Source organism: Hypanus sabinus, chromosome 19 (assembly GCF_030144855.1).
Source record: "Hypanus sabinus isolate sHypSab1 chromosome 19, sHypSab1.hap1, whole genome shotgun sequence".
Lineage (NCBI taxonomy): Eukaryota > Metazoa > Chordata > Chondrichthyes > Myliobatiformes > Dasyatidae > Hypanus > Hypanus sabinus.
The window spans coordinates 54591219-54608298 of record NC_082724.1 but is presented as its reverse complement, the minus strand read 5'-3'; the positions used below and the strand labels follow the sequence as shown (position 1 = coordinate 54608298).

Below are 17080 nucleotides of genomic sequence, written 5' to 3'. Positions count from 1 at the left end.
GAGGTGAAAACCCAAATTCCGGTGTAGCTGACGGCCAAGAGCACAGGGCAACTCTGAATTTCCATATGTTTTTGGTCACTCGATGATCCACAGATAAGCTGGTAGTGTAGGTGGGCTGGTACAGCAGAGTATGTGAAGCAGTACTGTAGTGTAGCAGTTCTCAGAGCTATGAGATCAGGGCTCAATTCCCACCACTGTCCCTAGAGGGTTTGCACGTTCTCCCTGTGACCACAAAGGTTTCCACCCACATTCCAAGAATGCATAGGCTGCCCCCAGCACTTCCCTGACACAAGCGGCACACTTCACTGTATGTTTCAATGTACCTGTGACAAATAAAGCTAACCTTTATATAAAAGGCCTTTATCTTTATAAACTGCTACTGGAAACCAGCCAGGCTGAGCCCCAGTGGAATTGCACCATGCCCAAGGCAAGCTGAAACCAGACCTGTGTTGTCACTACAACCACAATAAGCTCCAGGTGAACCAATATGTGGTTTTGGTATTTGAAGCTATAATTGGGCCTGGCCCACAGTAACACAAGACGACACTCGAGCTGTTACTGAGTCCAATGTGGACTGTCATACCTGAGCCATTATGTAGCTCAGTGCAATACCGCCACAGGTAACTGCTAACTCTCACTCCTCGTGGTCTGACTCAGCCACAGATTATTCATGTTGCAAATGATTATGTAATTGACGCCACCACTGTGGTCATGTGATCATTCAGGAAAAGCTGTCTTTGTACCTACAGACCAGGCAAAAGCTCCCCTCAAGAAAGGGGGAAAACAGGACAATAAATGCAGATCTACGCCCCCAATCTGCTCAGGGTATGACAGAATAAACTAGCTACATTGTTTCATGTACAGTACTTCAGGTCAGTCATTCCCATACTTTTTCGGTTACCACCCCCTTGGCTCCCAGACCACAGCCCCAGTGGCTCTCTCTCCCTTTACGGCCATTACATAAAAACTATGAAGAAATTTGTGTTATCGTGCACAATGGAAAGAAAATAGAACTGCAGATTCAAAGCAATGACATATAATTGCAAATATTATTTAAATCTATTTAAAGCTACAAAATACAGTAAAAACAATTTTCACCAACAATGTTGGAAGTCTGAGTGTTCACCACTTCATTGCTGTTTCACATTGCTGGTGCAGTGATATCAACTTCTCAACATCAGGCTGAGTGTCACTCACAAGGAGTCTCAGATCCCCACGTTCAGTAATTTGCAGTCTGTTTTGTTGCTTTGAAAGAAATTGGGTGACCGCACTGAAACTGCACTCTATTAAATATGATGTTGGAAAGGCAATAAAGAATATCTTGACCTTTTTCCACAGTGCACAGTCGTGTTCAGATATTTATCTCTGCAAACAAAAGTCTTGATATGATTTTTTGAACCTTATCTTCAGCTCAAAGTTATTTTGTAGAAAGATCTGTTCTTCTATGATTTTTTTTTGGTAATTCCTTATCTCAAGACTTCAGGAATCAATTTATTATCCAATCTGGAATTTGGATCAAGAGAAGGTTCTGAAATCTCTCTGACATGTCTTTATACAGCTCACTCAGGTGGGCACAGTATACTTGAAAATCATCATCTGGTATTTCTGAGGCTGAGAAATTAGCAAAGGTCACAATGGCCAATGTTGCACTGAAGTAGGGTTAACTTGGACAGAAACTTAGACTCAGCTGATTTGACTTTGATAGATTCAGATTACCTCCTTGCAATTGAAGATTGATTTCATTAAACCTTGTGAATAATTCTGACAAATCAGCAATGTGATGCCTAATTTTCTTGAGTTGATGACTGAATGAAGTATTTGAGTCTTCAAAAATTTTATCACAGTTTCATAAAGGACATAAAAGTGTCTCAGGTAGTTTTATTTTGAGAGCCATATGACTTCTGTGTGCAACTGCAAGCTACTGCACAGGACCGAAAGAAGCTGAAGAGGGTTGTAAATCTAGTCAGCTCCATCTTGGGTACTAGCCTACTAAGTACCCAGGACACCTTCAGGGAGCGGTGTCTCAGAAAGGCAGTGTTCATTATTAAAAACCTCTAGCACCCAGAGCATGCCCTTTTCTCACTGTTACCATCAGGTAGGAGATACAGAAGCCTGAAGGCATACACTCAGCGATTCAGGAACAGCTTCCCCTCTGCCATCCGATTCCTAAATGGACATTGAACCCTTGGACACTACCTCACTTTTTTAATGTACAGTATTTCTGTTTTTTGCATGATATTTAATCTACTCAATATACATTTACTATAATTGATTGACTGATTTATTTATTTTTTCTTTTCTGTATTATGTATTGCATTGAACTGCTGCTGCTAAGTTAACAAATTTCACGTCACATGCCGGTGATAATAAACCTGATTCTGATTCATTCAAACTGTTCATCATTCTCAGTACAAAGCTCCCAAAATAGTCAGGAATTGAGAGCATGGGACTTGATTTTATTTACTGCTGTGATAACAGTATTTAGTGATTTGTGCAGCCGATCAGTTCGATTTTTTTTGAGGTAAGATGTTGGCTGTGAATAACACAGCTTTCATCCAGAAAGTATTAACCCCATGATGTCATCCTGTCGTTGATGATGCCCTATCTGTTGCACAAGCAAGAATGTTGGTGAGCAAAATGTCCTTCTCTTTGAAAAACTGCTCAATAGCATAAAATATTGACTCCCCCTTTGTGACTGTTTCTCGTCCTATTGCAAATAACAAATCTTGAACCATGCTTTCATCTTTTAAGAGTGTATTTAACCAAGAAACAAAGATTTGTTGCCTGGCAAATTTGACTCATCCAACTGCAAAGTAAATTTTGTTCTAAGTGTGACACACAATGTGTCTTTCACAGTCTCAGATATTTTATCAATTACTCTTTGAACAGTGTTGTCCTTGAGTAGAATCACTTTAATTATTTGGTCTTGTGACACGTACTTAAAACCTCCCTTACTGCTGGCAGAATCAGTTCTTCTTCCATTGTATGATGCTTTCCAGTTTTAACAATGAGCAATGAAATGTTGTATTATGGCGACCAACTTTCTGCACAGGCAAACTGGCTCACAAATAGCCAGCGCGCGGGGAGAGACTTTGGTGATGCACCTCTGATGTCATTTCCGCCCGGAAGGGCGGGAACTAGGGATTAAAAAGCCAGCGCTGCGAAGTTTGAATAAACTAGTCTCGAAACAACTTACCGACTATGTGTCGTTGTTTCTAGCTCTGTATGTAGTACATCGCTACATTGGTGACCCCGATGGTCCAAACGGGATTTGGACCAAAGATGACCGTCTCTTCATCTGTTCACCCAGTTTCGCTAAAACTGCCGACTTTCTGGATGCTGCGACCACGCGTGTGGTTTGACCAAGCAGAAGCCCAGTTCCAGATTCGGCAGATATCTTCTGATTCCACGCGTTACTATTACGTGTATGTAGTACATCGCTACAGTATGAAGCATGCAAGCCATCACTGTTTTGTTGTGAAGTGCTGGCAAACATGTTTTGAAGTGCTTTCCCTTTCTGTAAGTTTTCACAAAGTGACTGAAATTAAGCCAAGATCTTGTTTGCTTTTTCAGAGTGTAATCTCTTCAAATGCTCAAGGAGCCTGGATGGTCTCATTGTCTCATTTGAAAAATGCTTTTTCACACAACAGAAAAATTGGCTGCAGTTGATTGCTTGGCGCTAGTGTAAATCCATATTTCAGATGCTCCACACTATACTGTCTGCACTACTTTTTCGTTTGGCCTGCTTCTACATTTTCATTATGGATTAACGACCACAGTCATCGCTTTTGTTTAAGTCCAAACACAAGCACTGTGATCAATAAAGGGGAAAGTTATGATATCATAGCTCAGGCAAATGCTGACTCTGTCTGAAGGTACATAAACTGGGGCAGCGATATCTTGGTTGGGTTGTGGGCTGGAGAAGTGAGGTCATGACCATTCAAAGGAGCAGGTTGTGAACTTTATTTCATTGAAAGACACAACCTAATTCATAGGAATTGTGTCATGGTGTGATACTAGCTAGCAATGTACTACAGTAGGGAACGGCAATAATGTGTGGGAAGTAACAAATTCTTCAGTGCAGATTTCTCACGATGTGCCAAATACAGAAGTTTCACATCGCTTTTCAACAACTATAATACACTTCAAGCAGTCTAAGAGAACAATGGGTTAGCAAGACGAGGTGATTACGTGATCATTGTAATCAGTTATGAGGTACAAGAATCAAATGTTTATCGTAAGTAATTTATTTCTTTAATAAAGCCTGTAATCCCTCAGCTGTTCCCCTTGCTACCGAGTGCTCCCGCACCACCCTCTTAGAAACCTCCACTGCCCCCAGAGGGAGATATTGCCTACTTTGGGAACCACTGATCTAGATAGAACATCAAATGTAGGAGAGTTCAATCACCTATACTGAACACCAGCAATGATACTAATCCAATTATACTGGTTATTCTTACAAGCTGGAAGATGACATATCTTGAGAATAAAAACTTAGGAAGTAGGACTGCATTGGTGCTGCTTCCTGCACCCGAGCTGAACTCATCGACTTCATCCACTTTGCCTCCAACTTCCACCCTGCCCTCAAATTAGCTGGTTGATTTCTGACACCTCCCTCCCCTTTCTCGATCTCTCTGTCTCTGTCTCTGGGGACACATTATCTACTGATGTCTATTATAAATCCCACTGACTCTCACAGCTATCTGGACTATACATCTTCTCACTCTGCTGCTTGTAAAAACGCCATCCCCTTCTCTCAATTCCTCTGTCTCTGCCACATCTGCTCCCAGGATGAGGTGTTTCATTCTAGAATGAAGGAAATGTCCTCCTTTTTCAAAGAAAGAGGCTTCCCTTCTTCCACCATCAACACTGCCCTCACCTACATTTCTTCCATTTCACAAACGTCTGCTCTTACCCCATCTTCCCGCTGCCCTACCAGGGATAGGTATCTGCTTGTCCTCACCTACCACCCACCATACTCAGTGACGAGCACATAATTCTCCAAAACTTCTGCTACCTCCAACGAAATCCCACCACCAAGCACGTCTTTCCTTCTCTTTCCGCTTTCTGCCTTCCACAGGGATCGCTCCCTGTCCATTTGTCTCTCCTCACTGATCTCCCTCCTGGCACTTATACTTGCAAGCAGAACAACTGCTACACCTGCCCCTACACCCCCTCCCTACTACCATTCAGGGCCCTAAACAGACCTTCCAGGTGAGGCACCACTTCCCCGTAAGTGTGTTGGGGTCATATACTGTGTCTGGTGCTCCCGGTGGGGCCTCCTGCACATCAGTGAGACCCGATATAGATTAGGAGACCACTTTGCCGAGCATCTATGCTCCGTCCACCAGAACAAGTGGGATCTCTCAGTGGCTGCCCTTTTTAATTCCCCTTCCCATTCCCATTCCGATATGTCCATACATAGCCTCCTCCACTGTCACGATAGGGCCACACTTAGGTTGGAGAAACAACACCTTATATTCCATTTGGGTAGTCTCCAACCTGATGGCATGAACATTGATTTCTCAAACTTCCAGTAATGCCCCCCCCCTCACCAGTTCCCATCCCCCTTTCACTCCCTCACCTTATCTCCTTGCCTGTCCATTGCCTCCCTCTGGTACTCCTTCCTCCCTTTTTTACTTTCCTCCATGGCCTTCTGTCTCTTTCACCAATCAACTTCCTCCCTCCCTCCCTCTCCAGGTTTCACCCATCACTTTGATTTTTCTCTCTCCCCTCCCCCCACCTTTTAAATCTACCCCTCAGCTTTCCTTTTCCAGTCCTGCTGAAGGGTTTCAGCCTGAAACGTCGACTGTACTTTTTTCCATGGATGCTACCTGACCCGCTGAGTTCCTCCAACATTTTGTGTGTGCTGCCCGGATTTCCAGCATCTGCGAATCTTCTACTGTTTGGAAGTAGGATGCCCGAACTTGCTTTGTCATTCAATAAGAGCGGAGCTGATTGGATCTAAGCCTTAGATGCAATTGTCTGTCTGCTCCTCATAACCTTTGACTGGTCAATGTACAGAATCTTGTCTGCTTCACCCCAGGCTCCCAGATACATAAATACCAGCTTGTATTTATTATAAAAAAGCATTTAAATCTCAAAGTACTTGAAAGCATTATGTTTAAGGTGAGAGGGGAAAGGTTAAATAGGAACTTGAGGAGAAACTTCTTAAAACAAAAGCTGGTATCTATGTGGAATGAGCTGCCAGAGGAAGTGGTGAGGCAGACATAATAATGACATTTAAAATACATCTGAACAGGTACGTAGGTTGGACAGGTTTATAGGGATATGGATCGATTTGGACAGCTACGTGGATCGGAAAGGTTTATATGGGTCAAGTGGGCTTGGGCCAGTTTCTGTGCTGTATGATTCCATAACTTCAAGCTGATCAACTCTTGCCCAAAGATCACTTGCACATTTTCTCTGCATGTTCACTTGAATGCCACAGTTTAGAATCAATGGTATATGGAGATATACAGAAAGTTTTAACATTCTGAAACTAACCTCTCTCAAAAGCATTCTTGATGTCATTGACTTCACTCTGAGAGCCAGGAACTCGGAAAATGCCTTGTTGCTGTAAACCTGGAAACAGAATGGATATTTTGATTCAGAAATCCAAAACAGACACAACAGGATGCTGTCGGTAACCCAGTGGCCCTACTTCATCAAGTAGGCACAGCAACACTTTTACCAACAGTCCAAGCTAATTTTCCCTGTAACCTAATCTCCCACATTTCCATCTATTCTACCACCTTTCAGCTCTAGGGATAATTCACAGTATCCAATTAACCCACCAACCCACCCATCTTTGAGAAACCAAAGAACTGGTGTGGAAATTATCCTGGAAATGAGAGGTTAATGTTTGAGGAGAATTTGATGGCTCTGGGCCTACACTTGCTGGAGTTTAGAAGAATGAGGGGGGAATTTTATTGAAAACTATCAAATATTGAAAGGCCTAGATAGAGTGGACATGGAGAGGATACTTCCAGTAGCAGCGGAGTATAGGACAAGACAACATATCCTCAGAATACAAGGCCATCCCTTTAGAATAGAGATGAGGAAGTTCTTTAGCCAGAGGGTGGTGCACCTGAGGTCATTGGGTATATTTAAAGAGGATGTTCATAGAGCCTTGATTAATAAGGGCATCAAAGGTTAAGTGGAGAAGGTAGGAAAGTGGGAGTGAGGGGGGTGATAAATCAGCCATGATTGAATGGTGGAGCAGACTTGATGTGCTGAATGGGCTAATTCTGCCCCCATGTCTTATGGTCTTATAGAAACGCACTCAGTCACAGGGAGTATGAGTAAACTCCATAACTGCATAGCTCGTAGAGCTACTGCCTCTTGGTACCCGAGGACTGGGCTCAACTAGCTGTAACATTGTGCTGCCAAATATCGTACAAATACAAAATATTTATACAACTGACATATTTATGCCTTATTATAATTTTGCTCGTCTCCATATATGAAGCACACATATTCACTTTTTGAAAACTCTTCCATTTTGCATTACATAAAGGATTCAAAGAACAAGTTGCAAGTTGTGGGGATCTACTGAGGGCATGAAGCCCAAATTAATTAATGTTTGTAAAAATTAATTTGTACAAAAAAGTAACAGGCTCCAGGGTCTGACAGTTATAAGAGTAGCTATGCTGATTGCCTGATCTTTTTCTAAATCCTAGAATATGGATTGGAAGCAACAGTGATAACGTTGGAGCTGATGATTGCAGAGACTATAATGGAGGAACCCCCACCATGCAAGCCCATGCTCTTTTCTCACTACTACCATTGGGCAGGAGATACAGGAGCCTTAGGTCCCACACCATCAGGTTCAGGAACAGTTATTACCCTTCAATCATCAGGCTCCTGAACCAACATGGATAACTTTACTCACCTCAACTCTGAATTGCTCTACAACCTATAGAATCTACAGCTCCTGTTCTCAATATTTTTTTTATTATTTGCACAATTCATCTTCTTTTGCACATTGGTCATCTCTCTTTATTTTATTCTGAATTTTGAGGGTCTGTAGCCCAGTTAGCTTGAAGTCAGTATAGGTGAGCTGTGCAATATTCTTCTCAGGCTATGGAAGCATGTCCTTACAGAATTCACAAGTCACTGTACAAAAATTTGAGCTACAAAATAAAACTTGCTTTCATTTATACATTTCTTTTTGGCTTGTGTTTCTTGACACATGCACAGTTTATGCTTTGCATTATGGGAAATTGTGACTCGCAAGGTCTTCTATGATTGCAAAGCCCCTAATAGCACCCCCCCACCCCCCATAACACAAGCGTTTCTAGTACAAGGACCTACTACAGGGGATATGGTGACTGTGCATGGGAAAAATTAAAATAGTCCAAGTTTTTGAAAGAAAAATGTTATTTGCCAAATCTACTATAATTGTTCCAGGCATAATTAACAAGATCAGCAAGGAAGAGCAAGTGAATGTAATAAACTTAGACTGTCAGTAGGCGCTTGATAAACTTCTGCAGGAGTTAGGATAATGGTAGTGGTAAAGTGTACTGGCATGTTTTGTGGATTAAGACAACTAAGAAAGCAGAAGTAGCAATAAATCTTCAGGATTGAAAAATAAATGGTGTCCTTTCAAAGTCAAAGGTGAGTTTATTGTCATATGCACCAGTACATAGAAACATAGAAACCCTACAGCACAATACAGGCCCTTCGGCCCACAAAGTTGTGCCGAATATGTCCTTACTTTAGAAATTACTCAGCTTACCCATAGCCCTCTATCTTTCTAAGCTCCATATACTTATCCAAAAGTCTCTTAATAGACCCTATCATATCCGTCTCCACCACTGTTGCCAGCAGCCTATTCCACACATTCCCCACTCTCTGCGTAAAAAACTTACCCCGACATCTCCTCTGTACCTACTCCCCAGCACCTTAAACATGTGTCCATTTGTGGCAACCATTTCAGCCCTGGGAAAAAGCCTCTGACTATCCACACAATCAATGCCTCTCATCATCTTATACACCTCTGTTAGGTCACCTCTCATCCTCCATTGCTCCAAGGAGAAAAGGCCGAGTTCACTCAACCTATTCTCATAAGGCATGCTCCCCAATCCAGGCAATATCCTTGTAAATCTCCTCTGCACCCTTTCTATGGCTTCCACATCTTTCCTGTAGTGAGGTGACCAGAACTGAGCACAGTACTCCAAGTGGGGTCTGACCAGGGTTCTATAAAGCTGCAACATTACCTCTCAGCTCCTAAATTCAATTCCATGATTGACGAAGGCCAATACACCGTATGCCTTCTTAACCACAGAGTCAACCTGCATGGCTGCTCTGAGCCTCCTATGGACTCGGACCCCAAGGTCCCTCCGATGCTCCACACTGCCAAGTGTCTTACCATGAATACTATATTCTGCCATCATATTTGACCTACCAAAATGAACCACTTCACACTTAACTGGGTTGAACTCCATCTGCCACTTCTCAGCCCAGTTTTGCATCCTATCAATGTCCCGCTGTAACCTCTGACAGCCCTCCACATTATCCACAACTCCTCCAACCTTTGTGTCATCAGCAAACTTACTAACCCATCCCTCCACTTCCTCATTTAGGTCATTTATAAAAATCGTGAAGAGTAAGGGTCCCAGAACAGATCTCTGAGGCACTCCACTGGTGACCGACCTCCATGCAGAATATGACCCGTCTACAACCACTCTTTGCCTTCTGTGGGCAAGCCAGTTCTAGATCCACAAAGCAATGTCCCCTTGGATCCCATGCCTCCTTACTTTCTCAATAAGTCTTGCATGGGGTACCTTATCAAATGCCTTGCTGAAATCCATATACACTACATCTACTGCTCTTCCTTCATCGATGTGTTTAGTCACATCCTCAAAAAATCCAATCAGGCTCGTAAATCAGGACCTGCCCTTTACAAATCCATGCTGACTATTCCTAATCATATTACACCTCTCCAAATGTTCATAAATCCTGCCTCTCAGGATCTTTTCCATCAACTTACCAACCACTGAAGTAAGACTCACAGGTCTATAATTTCCTGGGCTATCTCTACTCCCTTTCTTGAATAAAGGAACAACATCCGCAACCCTTCAATCCTCTGGAACCTCTCCTGTCCCCATTGATGATGCAAAGATCATCGCCAGAGGCTCAGCAATCTCCTCCCTCGCCTCTTGCAGTAGCCTGGGGTACATCTCATCCGGACTCGGTGAATTATCCAACTTGATGCTTTCCAAAAGCTCCAGCACATCCTATTTCTTAATATCTACATTCTTAAGCTTTTCAGTCTGCTGGAAGTCATCACTACAATCACTAAGGTCCTTTTCCGTAGTGAATACTGAAGTAAAGTATTCACTACGGTTCCATACACACTTTCCCACTGTCACACTTGATAGGTCCTATTCTTTCACGTCTTATCCCCTTTCTCTTCACATACTTGTAGAATTCCTTGGGGTTTTCCTTAATCCTGTCTGCCGAGGCCTTCTCATGGCCCCTTCGGGCTCTCCTAATTTCCTTCTTAAGCTCCTTCCTGTTAGCCTTATAATCTTCTAGATCTCTAACATTTCCTAGCTCTCTGAACCTTTTGTAAGCTTTTCTTTTCTTCTTGACTAGATTTATTACAGCCTTTGTACACCACGGTTCCTGTACCCTACCATAACTTCCCTGTCTCATTGGGACATACCTATGCAGAACCCCACACAAATATCCCCGAACATTTGAAACATTTCTTCCGTACTTTTTCCTGAGAACATCTGTTCCCAATCTAAACTTCCAATTTCCTGCCTGATAGGTTCAAAATTCCCCTTCTTCCAATTAAATAATTTTCTAACTTGTCTGTTCCTATCTCTCTCCAATGGTATTGCAAAGGAGACAGAATTATGATGTGTGCACAGGTGCAATAAAGGACTTACTGCAACATCACAGGCACTTCACATCAGATAAACAGCACTCACAAGAAAAACATAAATTAAGTGTAAATTATACACAATGTTACAAGAAAGGGCATCGTCATAACCAAGGGAAATAAGTCAACTGTAGTGTAAAGTGGTCATTGTGTTGCTGTACTGAGACAATGATTAAGGTTGTGCAGATAGGTCCAAGAACACAATGGTTGAAAGGAAGCAGCGGTTCCTGAATAAGATCACAAACAAGAGAAAATCTGCAGACACTACGAATCCAAGTGACACACACTGAATACTGGAGGAACTCAGCAGGCCAGGCAGCAAAAATGAAAAAAAGTACAGTTAACGTTTTAGGTCGAGACACTTTGGCAGGACTGCTGAAAAAAAAGCTGAGGAGTAGATTTAAAAGGTGGGGGGAGGGGAGAGAGAAGCACAAGAGGGAGGAATGAAGTAAAGAGCTGGGAAGTTGATTGGTAAAGGAGATACAGGGCTGGAGACGGGGGATTGATAGGAGAGGACAGAAGGCCATGGAAGAAAGAAAAGTGGGGAGGAGCACCAGAGGAAAGCGATGAGCAGGCAAGGAGATAAGGTGAGAGAGGGAAAAGGGGATGGGGAATGGAGAAGGTGGGGGAGCATTACTGCAAGTTTGAGGTATCAATGTTCATGCCATCAGGTTGGAGGCTCCCAGACGGAATACAAGGTGTTGTTCCTCCAACCTAAGTAGCCTCATCATGACAGCAGAGGAGGCCATGGATGGGCATATCGGAATGGGAATGGGAAGTGGAACTAAAATGAACGGCCACCAGGAGATTCCGCTTTCTCTAATGGATGGAGCCTTTTCTTCTCCAGTCCTGCTGAAGGGTTTTGGCCAGAAAGTTGACTGAACGTCTTTTCCATAGATGATGCCTGGCCTGCTGAGTTCCTCCAGCATTTTGTGCGTGTTCCTGAATAAGGCAGTGTGGGACATTAAGCTTCTATCCCTCCTGCCCAATGGTAGCTGTGAGGAGATGGCATGGACCATATTGGAGCCTTAGACAATTGTGATCATAACAATAGAAAAGTATTAAATTATGAATAAATTACCATAAAGGTTGATAAATCGAATGCAGCTCTCCACCACAAGTGGGATGGCTTGTCCGGAATCCTTAAAAAGAAAAGGGGTACTTGTAGGAAGATCACAGACAGTCAGAAGAAGGGTATTAGCTGAAGACACAGCAAAGAACAGGAGAGAGCAAAGCCTTTCTAGTGAACTTTATTTTACCTAGTTCTTCCTTTTATTAAAATTAGAGATACAGCATGGTAACAGGCCCATCTGGCCCAATGACAGCGCTACCCAGTTACACGTGTGGCCAACTAACCTTCTAACCCATACGTCTTTGGACCGTGGGAGGAAACCGGAGCATCCGGAGGAAACCCATGCAGTCTCGGAGAGAATGTACAAACCCCTCACGGTGGATCTTTTTCGGCGAATCACTGTCAGCAAGATTTGTCTGAGAGCTGCCATCATGCACAGTTTTACCATTGGTTAAGAAGGTTTGGATCTCAGTAAGACTGCCTCAGCCTCCAGACACAGACTCCTTCCGGTTTGATGTTACTGGGGCCATTAACATGCCGTAGTCGCTCTGATCAGGTTTAATAATTTCCCTCAACTCTACTTCAGCAATGTGTCGTCCTTTTCATTCATTCCTCTCATCTGCTGAGTGTGACTTCCCATTGGGAGCTGCAGACTGTCACACTCCCCAGACCAGGGGAAACTCCAGTCAACTGTCCTGCTTGGGTTTGAGGAAGGATGCTGGTAACAGAAAGGCCATCTCTTAACATTGTATGTCCATCTTAGCTGCATTTAAGTTGAAGCTAGAAGTTAAAGGAATGGAGAAAGACAAGGAAAATGGCAGGGAGAAATATAACCTCATGGCCATGGATGGATGTATAGCATGAACACCCACACAGAGCTGTTCCGCCGATGGACAGTTTCTGCCCTGTGAAGTCGTTGGAAACCGTGTTTCTCAGAATTGTATTTTTCTTTCAGAAAGGCTAATAGGTGCAGCCATTTATTAATGGGCACTTCACGTCCTCTTACTGAAGGGTTTCCAAATCACGATGAAACTATTGTGATTGTTGTTGTACAATGAAAATACACACACAGGTAAGGTGCCATCATTATGAAACACCACCAATTCTTTGTAAAGGCAATCAAAATTGTGAGGGACATTGAGGAGGGGTGAGTAGGGGAAGATATCATAGCTGCTCAGGACACTGAGAACTATAGAGCATTGAAGGGGACCATTCAAGTGTGTGTGTGTGTGTGTGTGTGTGTGTGTGTGAGACAGAGAGTGTGAGTAAGTATGTAAGGGCATCTGGGTATGTATGCACCTTCAAGCATGTCTGTGATTTTCCAGGTGTACTTGTCTCAGCAGCAGTCTTAGTGTGTGTCTGTACGTGAGTATGTGTGCATGTTTATGTGTCTACAAGCATGTGCTTGACATTTTGTACAACTCTGTGTGAGACCATTGGCATGTGTGGATGTGTGCTTGTATGCATGTGTATAGGTGCACTGTTCATGTGGAAGAGAACATGGCTGGAGAGCTGTGTCCCCATGCAATCTCACTGCAGTATTGGTTAAATGTCTGACATAGAAATTTAAAAACTTCTGTTTGTTTGGAAAAAGTTCTGTTTATATTTAATCAATAAAATGGCTTTGGATCGCTTTTCACAATGAGTGTACTAATTGGGAGGATATGAAAAGCAAGTTCAAATGAATGTTAATTAGCCCCTGGACATTTCAGCAAGGGAGATAGCAAGGCGAAGAATGAAACGAATCTGTTTAATTAAATACATTTCAGCTTCAGCCTTGTGTGTGTTGCCATGGTGCAGCAGGAAGTTAATGAGTTCTGTCTGTGCATTTTGTTGAGCAGTGTGGCGGTCGCTGAAGGGGATAGAAGATAATACGATTCGTGTAGATACAACCAATGGACACTGTGTCTGGTACTGTCACTCAACGCGCAGTCCCGTCACCCTTCATATGTCCCAGGTCACATTTATCTCTGCAGTCTGTTGCCATTGGTAATGGCAATACTGCTTGCAGTTGAGAAAAGTCAGGCTCTCATTTCTATTAAACTGCCTCTGGCTTGTGGGATGCCGAAACAATTGTCTCTTCCTCTCATTTTCTTATTGGCAGTCTAGCACACCCTTTGTTTAAATAGATTGACTGATATTATTTGCTCCTGGATAGACAACCCTCGATCCTTCCTGATTAGCCGGGGCAGACTTTGATTCCCAGCCTCCAAAGGGAGAGTGGATCAAACTGCGGCTAGAGAAAAGGGGGAAGGCGGTGATTATCTTGCCTGGAATTCCACGATGGGTTGACCCCCTTCTGAGTGGAAAGAAGGGTTGTCCATTCACTGCAAGGTACTTACCCAATGTGGTGAACATCTGAATGGTTGACTCACCTACTCAACTGTCCACTTAGGCTCCCTGCTACACAGGGCAAAACAGATGAGCAAGAAATGCTGGCCTTGCTGAAATACCCACATCCCAAAAAATAATTTGAAAACCCCTTGGTCAGTGGATGAATTTTCCTCTGGTACGCTACGCAATTTGGAGGATCCAGACCTTGGTGTTTAGCCGCCTTCACTTGCACGTTGTTATTCTAGAAATACTGATTTTCAGTAATCTCAGCAAAATCCTTGTCTAATAACTGACCAGATTATCTATTGGTGCTTTTAGCGGAGGCCAAGACACTCGGAAGAAGTCCTGTTTGTTTTTCTTAAATAATGCGGTGGATTAAGCAGATTGGAAAAAGGTCAGAGTGTGGATGTCAAGTATGAGAAGCTGAACTGGGGGTGGAAGTCGGGATATTCCCGGCTGATCCAGTGAGGAAATATGATAACTAATGAGACCGGGCAGCTTGAAAGCATTAACTTTGTGGGCACTAGGGTTTCAGCAGGGACAGTGAAAGAGCAGAATTAATGTTAAGAGATAACTATGGACAGTGAGGTATCCAAGTAGCATTTGGCTATGGGGAGAGAGCAAAGGTTGAAGCTTTGCTCCACAAAATGCCAGCACAATCTCAAAGGACCAAATGGCCTTTGCTATAGCGTTCTAATTCCATAAATGCTGCACCTTTACACTCACATCCCCATATTACTCACCAGCCCTGGAGGAGGAAGATCAAAGGTCACTGCAAAGCCATGAGAATCACCAATGTCCCTCTGCCCTTCCTTGGAGGAGGAAAATATGTCCGATGCTTTGGCCAATGTTAATCTTCCAACCAAAGATTAAAAGTAGATTATCTGGTCGCTATTCTGTAGTTATGCACATGTTATGCACAAATAGGGAACAAGGGGAGGGAATTTGGTGCAGCATGTTTTGTGTGGGAAGGAAATGGGTGCAACACCTATTGTTGGGGAGAGAGTGTTGTACTGTAATTAAATTTTGCAGCAGAATTTCTTTAACTGTCCCTTTTGCAGAAGTGGTGATTGTGCCTGGAGCCCTGGTGGCACAGAATGTGGGTAGAGAGAGTACCATCCCACACCACACCTTGGTCATGGCACCAGAGGGATTGGATTTGTATTGGGTTCAGGAGTTTTGCTTCCCAAGTGGAGTGAAGCCCCTACGCCTTTGCTACACTCTGCCCAAACCACACACTATTTCTATGATGCAAGTTATATTTGTAAATATTTGCTATATTTGTATATTGAAATAGGTAAAAGGTTTTTTTTATAAAATGAACCCTTTAAAGTGTGAATTTAGAAGGATCCATTCTGTGTTGCATTAACCCCAATCTGAGGCAATTACATTCCCTTTAAGACAAAGAACCTGCTGGTTTTGCTAAACTGTCTTTACTGAGGCCCAACAAAAATGGTTGTAGCTACAACCTCAAGCTGGTGTGACATGCCAACTCAGAGCAGAGCTTATGGTGTGTTGTTCCTTCAAAGAATTCCTCACCTCATCTCAGCCCTTCTTTCAGCCGTCCACTTCTGCCATTTTTACCACTGACAAGCCCGAGAGTTTAAGTCAACGAGAACACCATTGTATTCTGGAGCCCAGTTTTCTTTCATCCTTAATTGCTCACCACATTGTCTCCAGGGCAACCTTCACTCTCAATGAGGAGCCTTCCACAGTGTGAAAAAGCTAGGTCTGACCGAACTTCACCAATCATCACGGGGGCATAACAGCACCATGTTAATCAGTTCTGATAAGCAATGACATGAGTCCTCCCCTCCTCCCCCCGCAACCACCCCTCCCCATCGCATTCAGCTCCCTTGCCTCAGAAACTATCTCCCCGTGTATACCTGAATTCTCGCTCGGGCATTCCTTCGTCCTCTGTTAGCAGCAAAGCAAGAGAAAAAACAAAGATGAAGCAAAGAGTAAAGGTAAGTCTCTCACAATCCCATAGAGGCCTCAGGACAGGTTGGAGAAGCTGGAATGCAGTGGCAGCTTATTGGATCTGTGGCTGCAGGCACCTCCAGTGTTCCTGGTGCTATCTTGTCGGGCCTTGGAAACCAGTTCGAATTGCCCTTACTTGAAGGAAACACCTTCTTAAACTGTTTGACCTATCTGTGATGTCAGCCCCTTGACATTCTTGACTGACCTTTCACATCAGTTCAAAGGGCCTAGTGAAGTTCCCAAGTGACAACGGAATCAGTGAATACCATCTTGTCCATATCTCAGGAGTGACAACGATGTAAAGGATATTTCATTACTCATGAATAAAGCAAAATTAGCAGGTTGGTTTTGTTTTAGGTCTGTCTGTGTTAGATTAGTTGATCCTGGCTGAGTAGATCTTAAGAAGGTTGAAGATGGGAGAGAGTGACTTGCAGTTTCTGCGTCCACCACGCTAGCTCAGTAATCTAGTTCCCTGTCACGAATGGTGCCACTAGTGAGAACGTGGATCCTGAGCAAATGGGCTAAGAGAGAAGTTCGGCTGCCAGCTGAGGACAGGCAGCAAACCTCATCAACTCATCTCGAGAACAGATTCAAAAGGAACAAGGTCCTGACTGCAAGAAAGCTAGCCTCTGCACAGCGGAGTGGGAGGTTACAGTGTAGGGAAGCAAAGAAACAGGTGACGGCAGCATTGAGAGAGTTTGGATCCAAAAGGCAAATCTCACGTTTCTGGGCTCAATGGCTTTGAGAGGGATGGAAGCATAATTCGAAATGAACAGGGAATTCTACCTGGTTCTGGTGGT

General features: G+C 43.4%; 1 protein-coding gene across 1 annotated transcript in view; it reads right to left on the bottom strand.

The window, feature by feature from the left end:
- Positions 1 to 17080, bottom strand: part of LOC132377932 (SLIT-ROBO Rho GTPase-activating protein 3) — a 304499-nt gene that overhangs the window by 71903 nt on the left and 215516 nt on the right. The window contains exons 13-14 of the mRNA XM_059944422.1: positions 11976 to 12036; positions 6508 to 6585 (exon numbers count right to left, since the gene is read on the bottom strand). Of these exons, the coding sequence (XP_059800405.1) occupies positions 6508 to 6585; positions 11976 to 12036 (139 nt within the window). The remainder of the gene's footprint in view (positions 1 to 6507; positions 6586 to 11975; positions 12037 to 17080) is intronic.